The 15,955-nt window shown below is 41.1% G+C and overlaps 1 protein-coding gene across 5 annotated transcripts in view; it reads left to right on the top strand.

The window, feature by feature from the left end:
• Positions 1–15,955, top strand: part of ELMO1 (engulfment and cell motility 1) — a 562,162-nt gene that overhangs the window by 107,992 nt on the left and 438,215 nt on the right. For all 5 annotated transcript variants that reach the window (XR_011314008.1, XM_069730235.1, XM_069730236.1 and 2 more), the window contains exon 2: positions 15,136–15,273. Coding sequence is in view for 4 of the 5 variants with exons in the window: in XM_069730235.1 (XP_069586336.1) it covers positions 15,196–15,273 (78 nt within the window). In the remaining variant the exon portion in view is untranslated. The remainder of the gene's footprint in view (positions 1–15,135; positions 15,274–15,955) is intronic.

The raw sequence follows: 15,955 nt of genomic DNA, 5'->3' as shown, positions 1-15,955 counted from the left end.
AGCCGACCAGGGACTATATTGGTCTGAATCGTTAAGGCTGGTGTTTCATACAGTCTTTAGAAGTGCGGCGCCACCAAATAAATTCAGTGCATCTTCTCCTATTAGAAATTCCGCACATTTGCTGAATTTGACAGATAGGTGCAGTAACGCCTAGTCCTACACCAGCTCCACCCCATGTTGGCAAAGCTTCTTCAAACTGGCATAAAATTACTAAAAGTCGCTAAATTTTATAATTTTCTTTTAAGCATGTTATGCTAAGAATTTCAAAGTAAAACATACATGGCTTCACAGACGTAGATTCAAGCTGTGTGTAATTTGGGCTGCATGAATCCAGTTGTGAGGTCCCTTTAAATGGTTTGTCCACTTGCAAAAAAAATTACTTATAGATAGGTTCATAATAGGATTATAAAGAATTGGGAAGGTTTAACTATTAAAATGAGCAGTCAGCCAGCGCCTTCACAGACTGCGGATGACATGCCAAATCTGGAAATTCTTTCTTGTATCCTTCTCCATGTCAGAAGTAGATCTGCCCCTTTTTAGGTCCAAGACTGAAAGCTGAAGATTGGGGCTTCTGTGGTAATTAAAGATGCTCGCGCATTAAATTTTTATTTTGCCTAAAAACGTGTGTGTGTGTACGTATTTTCTCTACTGTCAGTGTTAATATAGTCCTCTACCTTCCTCTTCTAGGGTATCCAGCACCGTTCTGCTCCTCTTCTGAGTGACATCACTGCACTTCTGAATATTGGGCATGAGCTGGACGTCTCTTTTTCCAATTTAAATGTATGAAGACGCGACCTGGTGCTCAATCAGCTTACATTGTAAAAGCCACTTCGGGGTCACGCAAACCGCGTTATGACTCGGGGAGTCAGCAGAGTGGTGACGTCACTGAGAAGAGGAGAGGAACAGCGCTGGATACTGAAGAAGGTGGCGGTAGGTGAGTATGTTACCACACTACACTACTTACACATATACACATGTTTAGGCAAAACAAAAGTTCATTGGAGTCTTTCTTTAAAGTATATTAGTAAGTTCTTTATAAACCTATTATGAACACATCTGAAAGTATTTCTGAAAAATGGACAGCCCTTTGTATTTCTATAATGTCAGTGAATATGTGAGCTGGCTGTAATAAGCAGAGTGCAAAAATGTCAACTTCATTTCTGTCCGCTGAGTGACATTTAGTTGGCTGTGTGTCGGCTGCAGTGCGCTCTGCCATAACTCTGTGATTACCCCTTTGCTTATCTCCCCTTTCTACCAACAAGCAGCTGGAGAGTAGAATACAAATGTGAAGATTTGTAGCCTTGTGTTTAAAGATATGTAACTGGTAATGTTGCTAAGAAACGCCGGTGAATAGACCGCCGTCCACATCTGTACTGAGCATTTAACCTTGGCATTTAGTTCTGTTACGAACCGCTCGTTTCTACTTTGTGTGAATACAGTGGGGCAAAAAAGTATTTAGTCAGTCAGCAATAGTGCAAGTTCCACCACTTAAAAAGATGAGAGGCGTCTGTAATTTACATCATAGGTAGACCTCAACTATGGGAGACAAACTGAGAATAAAAAATCCAGAAAATCACATTGTCTGTTTTTTTAACATTTTATTTGCATATTATGGTGGAAAATAAGTATTTGGTCAGAAACAAAATTTCATCTCAATACTTTGTAATATATCCTTTGTTGGCAATGACAGAGGTCAAACGTTTTCTGTAAGTCTTCACAAGGTTGCCACACACTGTTGTTGGTATGTTGGCCCATTCCTCCATGCAGACCTCCTCTAGAGCAGTGTTTTTGGCTTTTCGCTTGGCAACACGGACTTTCAACTCCCTCCAAAGGTTTTCTATAGGGTTGAGATCTGGAGACTTGCTAGGCCACTCCAGGACCTTGAAATGCTTCTTACGAAGCCACTCCTTCGTTGCCCTGATGGTGTGCTTTGGATCATTGTCATGTTGAAAGACCCAGCCACGTTTCATCTTCAATGCCCTTGCTGATGGAAGGAGGTTTGCACTCAAAATCTCACGATACATGGCCCCATTCATTCTTTCATGTACCCGGATCAGTTGTCCTGGCCCCTTTGCAGAGAAACAGCCCCAAAGCATGATGTTTCCACCACCATGCTTTACAGTAGGTATGGTGTTTGATGGATGCAACTCAGTATTCTTTTTCCTCCAAACACGACAAGTTGTGTTTCTACCAAACAGGTCCAGTTTGGTTTCATCAGACCATAGGACATTATCCCAAAACTCCTCTGGATCATCCAAATGCTCTCTAGCAAACTTCAGACGGGCCCGGACATGTACTGGCTTAAGCAGTGGGACACGTCTGGCACTGCAGGATCTGAGTCCATGGTGGCGTAGTGTGTTACTTATGGTAGGCCTTGTTACATTGATCCCAGCTCTCTGCAGTTCATTCACTAGGTCCCCCCGCGTGGTTCTGGGATTTTTGCTCACCGTTCTTATGATCATTCTGACCCCACGGGGTGGGATTTTGCGTGGAGCCCCAGATCGAGGGAGATTATCAATGGTCTTGTATGTCTTCCATTTTCTAATTATTGCTCCCACTGTTGATTTCTTCACTCCAAGCTGGTTGGCTATTGCAGATTCAGTCTTCCCAGCCTGGTGCAGGGCTACAATTTTGTTTCTGGTGTCCTTTGACAGCTCTTTGGTCTTCACCATAGTGGAGTTTGGAGTCAGACTGTTTGAGGGTGTGCACAGGTGTCTTTTTATACTGATAACAAGTTTAAACAGGTGCCATTACTACAGGTAATGAGTGGTGGAAAGAGGAGACTCTTAAAGAAGAAGTTACAGGTCTGTGAGAGCCAGAAATCTTGATTGTTTGTTTCTGACCAAATACTTATTTTCCACCATAATATGCAAATAAATTGTTAAAAAAACAGACAATGTGATTTTCTGGATTTTTTTTTCTCAGTTTGTCTCCCATAGTTGAGGTCTACCTATGATGTAAATTACAGACGCCTCTCACCTTTTTAAGTGGTGGAACTTGCACTATTGCTGACTGACTAAATACTTTTTTGCCCCACTGTACATGTTTTAATGAAATGTGTTGCAGCATTTATGGAAAAATTCTACACGGAGCAGTTTTATTGTGGAGTAATCAAACATGTGACCACCATGTGGACCACAAGTACCATAATTGCCTGTGCTGCTCTGTTCATTCATCATCACATCACCTTCCATTGGAGACGAGCTCACATGTGAAATGTCAGGTTGGTCTGGCCATTACACCACATGCGCCAATACCAGCAGCAGGCTAATGCACAATTCCAGCATCAATAATTTAGGAAAGTTTATTTGTACCATTTTATTTTTCTGTTCATTTACTTCGGGCGTTTGTAAACTACCGGACAGTCTTGCATCATGAAGTTTTGGATGCTGTTTTTCGTGCAGTTTTCAATACAATATTTTTAAGTTAAGCTTAAAAAAATAATAAAATGGAATTTGCATTCACCTTTCTTTTGTATCCAATTCTGTGTTGAATTGAAAAAAAATGCTTAAACTTCACATGTAAATCCAACCCGATACCTAGAGGTTTTGCACTTGTCTATGGTCTTTGATGCAGTTCTTGTTACAGTTCAGGCGAGTGGGTTCAAAGCAGCCTCAAAATGAAGCAGAGTAGTGAAAAAATACATTCCAAGTCCAAAATGCATTCTATGATGCGAATATACAATATTCTCTTATTGACTACTCCATTCAAGTCTTCCGACCTTGCCGAAGATAACTAAGGCTTTCACACTTCCGTCTTCCAAATCTGCACAGGATCCGTCAAGAGGTTGAAATGACGGATCCTGTGCAGATTGTGGAAAACGTGTGCACTGGGCCTGTCTTTCTGACGGACCCATCGAGCCTATGTGCACCTGTTGTGTATGCTTCTTCACAGCGGTTTTCCACTGCGAAAACGCATACACAACACAAACCAGGTTAAAAAAGCTAAAAAATTGCAGTATTCTCACCTACTGGCGTCCCGCTCAGCGATGCTCCCGGCAGCTAGCGTTCATAGTAATACATTGCGAAATCTCGCGAGAAGTTGCGGTCTCGCAAGATTTCGCAATGTATTACTAGGAAGTAACGCTGGTTGCAGGGAGCATCGGTGACCTCGTGATAAAACCTTATATAGAGGCAGCACCATATGGCTGTGTACTTACTAAATGATGCATTGTGCCACATGGTAATTATAGGGAGGTCGTAGTGTGGCTCTGTTGCAGCCTAGGTGAGAAATGATGTTCCCAGTCTGGAATGAATATCGCTATAACCAAGAAGTCTTCCATTGTGCAGGTGCATGCTCTCTTTTATTCTTGAGCAGTGGGTGCGCTCAGCTAATGTTGCTGGAAAAAGCAGCATATTTTCCCCCTTTCATCACTGGACAGACGATATTTCGGCATTTTGTAGTATGAGTCACTTGGTGAGAATAGCTGTAGCTGAGTAACATCAGACATACAAAGGATGCTCTATCCTGTTTGGACCAAATGTATTTTGGGAGAATCCATCTCATAGAACATTATATTACTTTAAAGAGTAATCGTTCTCAAACCAGTTTTAAATAATGTTTTGTTAAGCCTTTGGGCGCAATAATTGTGAATGAATGAAGAATGAAGAAGTGTAGAGCAAACCTGGTTATATTTCTATACAGATGTGTAAGGAGTGACTGAGCCACACATGCAGTCTGGAGGCGCCATTCCAGTGTTTCGGTATTCCTTTTAGTTAAAGGGAACCTGTCACCCCACTCAGGCGTTTTTAACTAAAAGAGCCACCTTGTTCAGCACTAATGCTGCATTCTGTCCAGGTGGCTCTTTTAGTTCTGGTCCCTGCCAACGCTGCAATAATCGCTTTTATAATGTGCCCCTCATACCTCGAATTTGTCAGGGGGGCAGGTCTTTCCCCCCTGACACAGACGCACCACAGCCATCACTCAGGGCCTCTACGCGCCACGCGCCACCTCCTCTTCCTTCATTAGCGTTCCCGGCGCTGAAGGTACCTTAAGTGAAAGGTTGTGCACTGAAAACACATTATCTCCTATCCACATGATAACTTGTTGATCGGTGGGGGTTGACTGCTGGGTCCCTCACCAATCAGCAGCATTTTGTACTTTGTACCCTTTTAGATTGGAGTGGCAGTGCGCACGTGCAACCTGTGCTCCATTCACTCCTCTTTTCCGGCAGCGCCATAAAGAATGAATGGAGCAGCAATTGGGCGTCTGATCTGCATTGCCATTTTTTTTGTTGGGGATTTACGGTAAATTTCTTTATCAGTACAGGTATAAGCACTAGGAAACCTAATCAGCAAGTTACCATGTATCCTATAGCGAGGTAGTACATTATACATTATTTTCACTGAACAACCCCTTTAATATGTGAGGTGGCATGAGAACAGACAGTGGAGCTCTTTTGCATTATATGTATGTAGCTTCTTATTGCCTTTACAAGTATGTGTGCACCAAATTCCATTCATTTCATTGTATGAAATATCATCTGTAAGTTTCCTTGATTATTCCAATAAATGAAGGCAACATATTAAGGTACTGTTTTTGTATGTAATATTTAAAGAATCACATTTAGAAGTCATCCCCTAATATGCAGCAGTGCTGGATTACAGTGAAGGGGAAAATCTCGCTCTTTCTCTGCTAGAGGGGTCGCAGAGGCTTGTGGTGTCCCGATCCGCATGCAAGCCTCCCACAAAACAGAGGTTCAAGCTCAATTTTTGCTAGAAAGTTGAGCCCTTTCGGGGGACATTAATATTACTTATTAGCAAACATGAATACATATAGTAAGGCAGCACTTTTCCTGTGGTGAAAAGAAGTCCTTTATTTCAGTTCATACGGACAGCCATGGTGGCATGTGAGGGGAGATATGCGGGGAGATGGGAGGACGGCGGCCGTTTTGTGTGGCGCTTCTATGGTTCCAATCCGTATGACGCTTTGGATGTCCGTGTGAATTGAAATAGAGGACTTCTTTTCACCACAGGAAGCAGTGAGTGCGGTCTTTCTATAATTTTCCATGTTTGCATACTACTTGTTGGCTACTGCACCACATGCATCCACAGTTTCCCGAATAGGTGGTTTTTACAACAGTTCATCCACTGGTGCCCGCATATTCCTCACCTGCTCTTAATCATTGCTTATTGGCAATTTTGACTATCTTGGTAAAATCACCAGTTTGGGGCTGCCAACTCTTTCATTAAATGAAGATTGGGGATGCCACTCCTTGTGTGATAAATGAAGCATTTTACTGATTTAGATTATTGCCCAGAGATGTGCTCAGCATTATGCCCTGGAATACAGCAGCGCCATTATACACAGTGTGGACCGGGAGGAGCGTCTGCATTGGGAAACAATGAATCACATGGAATTGTTATTTGTTATTCAGCTTTACATAAAGCTCCATTGTTTTATAACCATGCCATGATTGGGAGAAGTTTCCATTTCTGTGTGCTTTTTATGTCCCCAGTATTATAAATAACCCTGTTTAGGTACTAATTTGTCTGTGGTGCTGTCTAGCAAAAATATAATCACTATCACAAAATTAATCTATTACAATGTGTTGGTTAAAACACCGCTTTTTGTGTTACTACATGGAGATTTCTGTACATAATTCACCCATTGGAAAGAACAGGTGTCTGAAGCCTGGATACTGCTGTAATTGTAGTTTTATGTATTTCAGAACTTCAGAGTTTAATTTTCAGAATGTTAAGGGTATGCACACGTAGAGAGCTCCTCTGCGGATTTTTCCGCAGCAGATTTGATAAATCCGCAGTGCAAAACCGCTGCGGTTTTTCCTGCGGATTTATCGCGTTTTCTATTGCGGATTCTGCTGCGGTTTTACATCTGCAGTTTTCTATTGGAGCAGGCGTTAAAACTCTGCGGATTCCACACAAAGAATTGACATGCTGCGGAAAGTAAAACGCTGCGTTTCCGCGCGTTTTTTTCCGCAGCATGTGCATTGCGGATTTCGTTTCCCATAGGTTTACATTGTACTGTAAATTCATGGGAAACTGCTGCGGATCCGCAGCAAAATCTGCATCGTGTGCACATACCTTCAAAGTACAGCTCTACTGGATAAAGAGGTGTGGGAAGTCTCTCTGTTTACAATGGCTTTTAGGCAAAAACCGTACATATTGTGCTGCTTAGGACACCCTTGTGTGGATTCTAGTAAATTAAATCACTCCAGTTTGCCCATTGCTAACTAATGTGCATTTACAAATACATTGAAGAAATGTCCTGTCTCGGCTTCAGCTGTCACAAAGAAGGGGCCTGGTGTAGTTAATGAACTGGGGATGGTATCCAGCCCCCTTTGCTAAGTGCTAACACAGAGAGGGGGGTTGTCTGACTGTCAGAAGAGGTGCAGATGAGGAGCTTCTATGATCAGTATTAGGCTATGTGCACACGTTCAGGATTTCTTGCAGAAATTTCCTGTGCAAAACCGGATATTTTCTGCAAGAAATCCACATGTGTCTTTACCGTGATTTTACCGCGTTTTTGGTGCATTTTTTTTTTGCGGATTTTTCCGGAGGTTCCCAATGCAATAATATAGTGGGAAATCCGCAAAAAATCTGCAAAATTAATGAACATGCTGCGTTCTTTTCACGGAAAAAAACGCATCATGTGCACAAAAATTGCGGAATGCATTCTAAATGATGGGATGCATAATGTATGCATTTTTTCGTGTTTTTATAGCGAAAAAAACGCAAAAAATCTGCAACGTGTGCACACAGCCTTAAAGTATATTAGATAGGGTAAGCTTTGCAATGTGTACATGTTAAAGTGATGCTAAAACCCCCCCACACCAAGAAATCTGATTCTCTCTCGTTCTGAAGTGATCATTCAGTCACATTTCATGGGTAAAATCTCTCATCAGAGATCAGAATCTCTCAGAGTTTCTGAGATAGGAGATGGCAAATAAGATTCTATGACGAGGGGAGATGGGACGATACTATGTATGTATGTATGTATGTATGCATGTGTGTGCGTGTATATGTGTATATATATATATATATATATATATATATATATTATTATTATTATTTATTATTATAGCGCCATGTATTCCATGGCGCTTTACATGTGAGGAGGGGTATACATAATAAAACAAGTACAATACATACATCGCTGGGTGAGTGCCAACTTTTTTCTTTTTTCTCTCTGGACGCATATATATATATATATATATATATATATATATATATATATATATATATATATATATATATATATATACACACACAACGGTGGACACTAGCATCGGCGCCTGCATATTTATTGTTGGTTTCTATTCCCCCATATTATACTTTCATTTACATTCACTGCAGCCCATGTTGTGCCTGTAGTGGTGCGCGTGCGCGCCTGGCGCCATACTGTTTGGGCCGCAGCGTCTTGGTGGCCATGGCCACGCTCCTTGAGCGGTGGTCGCTTTACGTTGTATCCCGGGAATTCTGGAGGTTCGGACAGCGCATGCGCCGCTTACACGGCAGGCGCTAAGCATTGGTGCAGATAACTTGTACTTACACTCTTATGCCCATATCGGGCCCGCGGCAGTGCGCATGCGCACCCGGCGCTTTGAGGTCCGGATTGCGGCGCCACAGTGTCCTTGGCAACGCCATGTACTATCATGTGCGTACGGTCACGTGGTGCTAGGTCCTGGACTTCCAGGTTGTCTGAGCGGCGCATGCGCCGTGCAAGCTGTGGACGCTGATATCGGCAATTATATTCACTCCAACATGATATATAAACCCCTCGGTCACAACTCAGTACACCCCTGAAGAAGGAACTTTTGGGTCCGAAACGCGCGTCGGGGTGCACACTATCAAACATTTGGCGGTACTGGAAATATCTCCCCCAGCCTCATAAGTAAGTGGCATTTGATCATATGTGCATATAGCACTTTTTTGTATGTAAAATGCACGGCATGCATTTATAATAGCAAGCTGTCCTCTATATAACCAGCACGTAGCACTTCTTTTGCACCTTTTGCATGCTTTTATATATTTTAAAATATATATAATTATTCCACTCTTTATGTGATATACATTTTTAATATATTTTTCAAGTATATATAATATTTTTTTATACACATTTTCACTTTTGGCTTTTTTATTATATTATATGTTACATATGGTCTCTACCTTTATATTAATATCCATTATGCCCACTGGGTTATCCAGTATATAATATATTTTGACCTGCCTAGTGCAACCATACATTGCACTATATATATATATATATATATATATATATATATATATATATATATATGTGTATATATATATATATATATATACTTCTTTGATATGTGCACGTAAGAAACATACATATACATAGTTGTTTGATTTTAATATTTTATTGATTTTCTGCTATTGCGATGTAATAAAAGTGATATATATCTAAATATTCCCTGTCATCATTCCTTTCACTGGTTTGGTTTCACTATACTGTCTGACACAGGTGGTGACCGGGATTACTATTGATATTGGTTTATGGGAAAACTATATAAATATTGGTTATTCTATATATAATACCTGGTTTTACTTCTGTGTCCATTTGAATAATATATATATATATATATATATATATATATATATATGTATGTATTATATAGACTACATATTGGCAAAGCCACATGGAAGTGGGTTACATCCTAGCATTGCACACCTTATTTAGATGCAGCTGACTGGCTCTTTTCACGAACCATGGCTTGTGTTCACAAGGTGTTTGTCAGTTTGCTGAATGGAGCAGAGTCAAGTGTGCTGCTGGCAAGTGACCAGCCAAAATGTGAGCTGTAGGAGAGAGCGAGACATGCCAGGTTCTCTCTGAATGGAGACTCCATGAGTCAGCTAGGAAAGGTGCGCAGTCTGTGTATGCAGAGAATCCTGTGGAAGCTGCAGCCTGTTCAGTGTAAACTGTGCCCTGAGTTGAACACTTCTATTTGGCACTGGAGCTCAGGCTGAAGGAAATACCGATACTGGTAGGATTGTGCCTTTTCTGTGTATAACTTTTGCTTTGGGAGAATGGACTGTGATCTGTTTGAGTGAGCCGCACTGACCTACCGTGTATGTGCCCTGCTAAATGAGGCTATTTTTGGTTTTAAATCCCTTGGAGTTTTATGAAGGCAACAAAATTGCACCTGTTTGGATCAAATAGCCACACACACACACACACAAACACACGCAAGAAAACATGCATAAGAGCAGGGACTACCATGAAAAATTATCAATTTTTATTAATGTATACAAAAACGACACATGGAATATTGCCAAATGCACTCTATAGCAGAAGTAATAACAGAGTCACTAATACAAGGAGCCGATAATAGACAAGATCTCAATCTTCGCCAATCTCTTATGAGAGCCCAGAGCCTGCAGCATTGCTCCACCCCCTGGTGGCGGCCTCCTGAAGCAGCGACCCTGCCTCCTGTGACCTCGCTCCAAGGCAGCCCTCACGGTAAGCTACCTGCGGACTATAACATGCACCATCATTTTCCTCACCAATTTTGGGGAGAAAAAGTGCATATTATAATTCGAAAAATACAGTACCGTATATACTCTAGTATTGGCCGGCCCGAGTATAAGCCGACACCCCCCCCCCCCCCCCCCCCAATTTTGCAGCAAAAACTGGGAAAACTTATTGACTCGAGTATAAGCCTAGGGTGGAAAAGGCAGCAGCTACCTGTAAATGTCAAAAATAAAAATAGATACCAATAAAAGTAAAATTAATTGAGACATCAGTAGGTTAAGTGTTTTTGAATATCCATATTAAATCAGGAGCCCCATATAACAATGTGCCACATATAATGCTGCTGCTGCAATAAAGAAAGAAAAATGACATACTCACCTCTAGTTGCTGCCCGCTGCTCCTCAGCGTCCCGTCTCTCCGCACTGACTGTTCAGGCAGAGGGCGTCGCGCACACTAATACGTCATCGCGCCCTCTGACCTGAACAGTCACTGCAGAAGACGCGGAAGACGCGGCGGTGGAACGAGGGAAGGTAAATATGAAATACTCACCTGCTCCCGGCCCGGCAGCTTCTTTCTCTGTTCAGCAGTCAATGGTACCGCTCATTAGAGTAGTGAATATGCAGCTCCACCCCTATGGGAGTGGAGTCCATTTTCATTACTTTAATGTGCGGTACCACGTGACCGCTGAACAGGGGAAGAAGCTGCCGGTGCCGGAGACCATGGGACATGCATGGACCGCGTCAGGAGCACCAGGAGCAGGTGAGTATGTGACCGTCATCGTTCCCCATCACCCGTCGACCATGACTCAAGTATAAGCCGAGAGGGGCACTTTCAGCCCATTTTTTTGGGCTGAAAATCTCAGCTTATACTCGAGTATATACAGTAATAATGAGAAATGACACAGGGAAAAAGTGTTGAATACATGAATAAAGAAATGTGTAAAAAGACATGGAAAAGTTATAACACCAGCTGAAATATATTAGAAAGCATTCCTGCCACTTGGTGAAAGTATTAGCTGGTTCAAATGCTGGCTTCTTGTTTGGCCTATATGGTGCTAAACAAGAAGCATCTCATGATGAGTAAAATCAGTGAGCTGTCTCAAGACCTTTGCAACCTTATTGTTGCAAATCATACTGAAGGCATTGGTTACAGAGGAATCTCTAAACTACCGAAGGTTCCAGTGAGCACTGTTGGAAACATAATTTCACCATAAACCAGCCATGACCAGATGCTCCATGCAAGATTTCAGACAGAGGAGTGGAAAGAATTATCAGAAGAGTTGTCCAAGAGCCAATGACCACTTGTGGAGAGCTACAGAAAGACACATTTGTTTCAAAGATAACAATAAGTAATGCACTCAACTTTCATGACCTGTATGCACCTCACCTCATTGCTGAACAAAAACCATATTCAAGCACATTTAAAGTTTGCTCAACAACATTTAGACAAGCCAGTGAAATTCTAATGTAACGCTGGTGGGAGTGGAACCACTGCGCCACTGGTCGGGCTTACCTTGGAGGAGTATGACTGTGTCTACCGCAGTGTTCCCCAACACTACCGGGTCTTCACTAGATGCCCTGATGGTAAGGAAAGGCTTATACCTGAATCTAATAGAACATTTATGGAAGAACTAAAGCTCAGAGGCCATAGAAAGAGGCCACAGAACCTTCAGGATTTGAACAGTGTTTGTATATAAAAATGGGCCAAAGTCACTCCTTAGCAATGCACTCGACTAGTTTCTAAATGCAGGAGGTGTTTTGAAGCTGTCAACACCAACAAATGCTTTTGTACGAAGTATTAATTACATTTTAGTAAGTGTGTTAATGAGAAATGGCATCGGGAAAAAGTATTTATTACACATAACTAAATTTATGGACATCTATTGTTTGATTTCTTTGCCTGTGTGGACTGGATGGGTTGTTACTGACATCTGATGAGCATTTCATGTAAAGAGCACCTTTTAGAAATATATTTACTTAGAAAATTGGAGATGTGTTCGATATTTATTTCACCCGTTGTATATGTGTGAAAATCTATAAAAACTTGTTACGTCCTGGTACAGCTCCTTTACAATTGAATGTGTACCCTGTTTTCAGGAGAACTTGCAGCAGAATGCCTGTGTCTACATTTAGCTCCCCCTCTCCATAAAATCTTATTAGCTCCAATTGTCATCTCTTATCTCTTAATGTGATCGCCTGCGTTCCCTGATGATAGATTCTTCCTATGAATTGAGACTGAATGATCAGTCCAGAAAGAAGAAGAATCGGATTTTGTGCTTTTTTTGTACTTTCACTTTTACCATTGATTTATTAAAAAAAAAAACAACAAAAAACAAATACTGCAAAAAACGCTACTGTGAAACATACCTTTAAACTAAGCACCACGTGTGTTTGTCAGGACTTGAATACACTTGACAGAATGGCTTGGAACATCAGGGACCAACACTGTTCATTTGATATAGTCTGGCAGCACGGTGGCTGAGTGCTTATCACTTCAGTCTTGCAGTGCTGGAGTCCTGAGTTCAAATCCCACCAAGGACAACATATGCAAGGAGTTTGTGTTTGCGTGGGTTTCCTCCGGGTTCTCCGGTTTCCTCCCACATTCCAAAGACATACTGATAGGGAAGATAGATTGTGAGCCCCAACGGGGACAGCGATGATAATGTGTGCAGACTGTTAAGCGCTGTGGAATACAGTCATGGCCAAAAGTATTGACACCCCTGCAATTCTGTCAGATAATACTCATTTTCTTCCTGAAAATGATTGCAAACACAAATTATTTGGTATTATTATCTTCATTTAATTTGTCTTAAATAAAAAAACGCAAAAAGAATTGTCCTAAAGCCAAATTGGATATAATTCCACACCAAACATAAAAAAGGGGGTGGACAAAAGTATTGGCACTGTTCAAAAAATCATGTGATGCTTCTCTAATTTGTGTAATTAACAGCACCTGTAACTTACCTGTGGCACCTAACAGGTGTTGGCAATAACTAAATCACACTTGCAGCCAGTTGACGTGGATTAAAGTTGATTCAACCTCTGTCCTGTGTCCTTGTGTGTACCACATTGAACATGGAGAAAAGAAAGAAGACCAAAGAACTGTCTTAGGACTTGAGAAACCAAATTGTGAGGAAGCATGAGCAATCTCAAGGCTGCAAGTCCATCTCCAAAGACCTGAATGTTCCTGTGTCTACCGTGCGCAGTGGCATCAAGAAGTTTAAAGCCCATGGCACTGTGGCTAACCTCCCTAGATGTGGATGGAAACAAAAATTGACAAGAGATTTCAATGCAAGATTGTACGGATGTTGGATAAAGAACCTCGACTAACAGTCCGAGGGTACAACAGTGTCAACCCGTACTATCCGTCGGCGTCTGAATGAAAAGGGACTGTATGGTAGGAGACCCAGGGAGATCCCACTTCTTACTCCGAGACATAAAAAAGCCAGGCTGGAGTTTGCCAAAACTTTCCTGAAAAAGCCTAAAACATTTTGGAAGAATGTTCTCTGGTCAGATGAGACAAAAGTAGAGCTTTTTGGGCAAAGGCATCAACATAGAGTTTACAGGAGAAAAAAAGAGACATTCAAAGAAAAGAACACGGCCCCTACAGTCAAACATGGCGGAGGTTCCCTGATGTTTTGGGGTTGCTTTGCTGCCTCTGGCACTGGACTGCGTGACCGTGTGCATGGCATTATGAAGTCTGAAGACTACCAAAAAATTTTGCACCATAATATAGGGCCCAGTGTGAGAAAGCTGGGTCTCCCTCAGAGGTCATGGGTCTTCCAGCAGGACAATGACCCAAAACACACTTCAAAAAGCACTAGAAAATGGTTTGAGAGAAAGCACTGGAGACTTCTTAGGTGGCCAGCAATAAGTCCAGACCTGAATGCCATAGAACACCTGTGGAGAGATCTAAAAATGGCAGTTTGGAGAATGCACCCTTCAAATATCAGGGACCTGGAGCAGTTTGCCAAAGAAGAATGGTCTAAACTTTCAGCAGAGCATTGTAAGAAACTCATTGATGGTTACCGGAAGCGGTTGGTCTCAGTTATTTTGGCTAAAGGTTGTGCAACCAAGTATTAGGCTGAGGGTGCCAATACTTTTGTCTGGCCCATTTTTGGAGTTTTGTGTGAAATGATCAATGTTTTTCCTTTTTGCTTCATTCTCTTTTGTGTTTTTTCATTTAAGACAAATTAAATGAAGATAATAATACCAAATGGGGTGTCAATACTTTTGGCCATGACTGTATGTTAGCGCTAAATAGAAATAAAGATTATTATATACGGTATTCTCGAACCATTTTGTTCTGGCTGCACATATTTACACTCTACCAGGCTATTGGCATACAGTAATGGGGTGGGGGTTCTGGGTGTATTTACCATATTTTGGTTAAATCTAGCTATTGGATCCCAGCAGTAACCCTTGTAGACTGCTATAACACAATGCTATTGTGGTGGGTCACAGTTCTGTTCTTCTGACATATTATAAGAGGGAATCTGGTTATATAAGTGAGCTGTAAAGCAAGTCTTTATCACTCTGTCATACTTATTCTCTTTTGGGACAGTTGATGTAATAGATTTTATCATAAGTGTGACAAAAAAAGCACATTTAACCTTTTGCATAATTTTTCATGTTCCACCTTATTTTTTTTACATATTTTTCCTTGTGTCTCTATTTCTAGGTGTGGATGATCCTCAGTGCGTTCTTGGAGTAGCATTCAGCTCTTACATACTCAGTCAGAATGCCACCTCCATCAGATACAGTGAAGGTAGCCATTCAATGGCCTGGAGCATTCCCAAAGTTAATGGAAATAGATCAGGTAGGTCTTAAATTGCCATGTATGATGATTATGATGTACAGTAGCTGCTGTAGTCACAGTTTATAAATACTACAGCATTAAAACATTAAATGGCATAATCTCCAAATCAAGTTTTTCTTTGTCAGGATACAAATAATATTCCTTTTAGATAATGATTACGGTACTTAGAATGTATTGAATTCCTGAATATGAAGACCCCAGCACCAGGCAACCAGGAATTTTCTAAAAATTGAGTGCTGGAGTCAGTCTTTGTCACTAACTTATGCTGCCTTCAGATAAGGCTACATATACAGTGGGAAAAATAAGCATTTGATACACTGCTGATTTTGCAAGTTTTCCCACTTACAAAGAATGAAGAGGTCTGCAACTCTTATCATAGGTAGTGTGACAAAGTCACTGGCAAAGTAATGGAGCTATATCTATATTTTGTAATCATATAAATTTGCTCTCAAAATAATTTTGTCTTTAGAAAAAAACATATTGTAATTCCTGCAAGAATAGGGAATCGTGTATAATTTTGGATAGAAATAAAACATACTTTGCACAACTCCATAATACAGATGATGGCAAAAAAATTGTAATGTATGTTATTATTATTTGTTCAGACTGGCCTACCGCCTCAATGCATTAACCTAACGATCCCTGAGTGGCCTATATTAAAAAAAAAAAAAAAAAAAAAATT

This window comes from Ranitomeya imitator, chromosome 6 (assembly GCF_032444005.1).
Source record: "Ranitomeya imitator isolate aRanImi1 chromosome 6, aRanImi1.pri, whole genome shotgun sequence".
NCBI lineage: Eukaryota > Metazoa > Chordata > Amphibia > Anura > Dendrobatidae > Ranitomeya > Ranitomeya imitator.
This window is presented reverse-complemented; position numbering and strand designations above follow the sequence as displayed.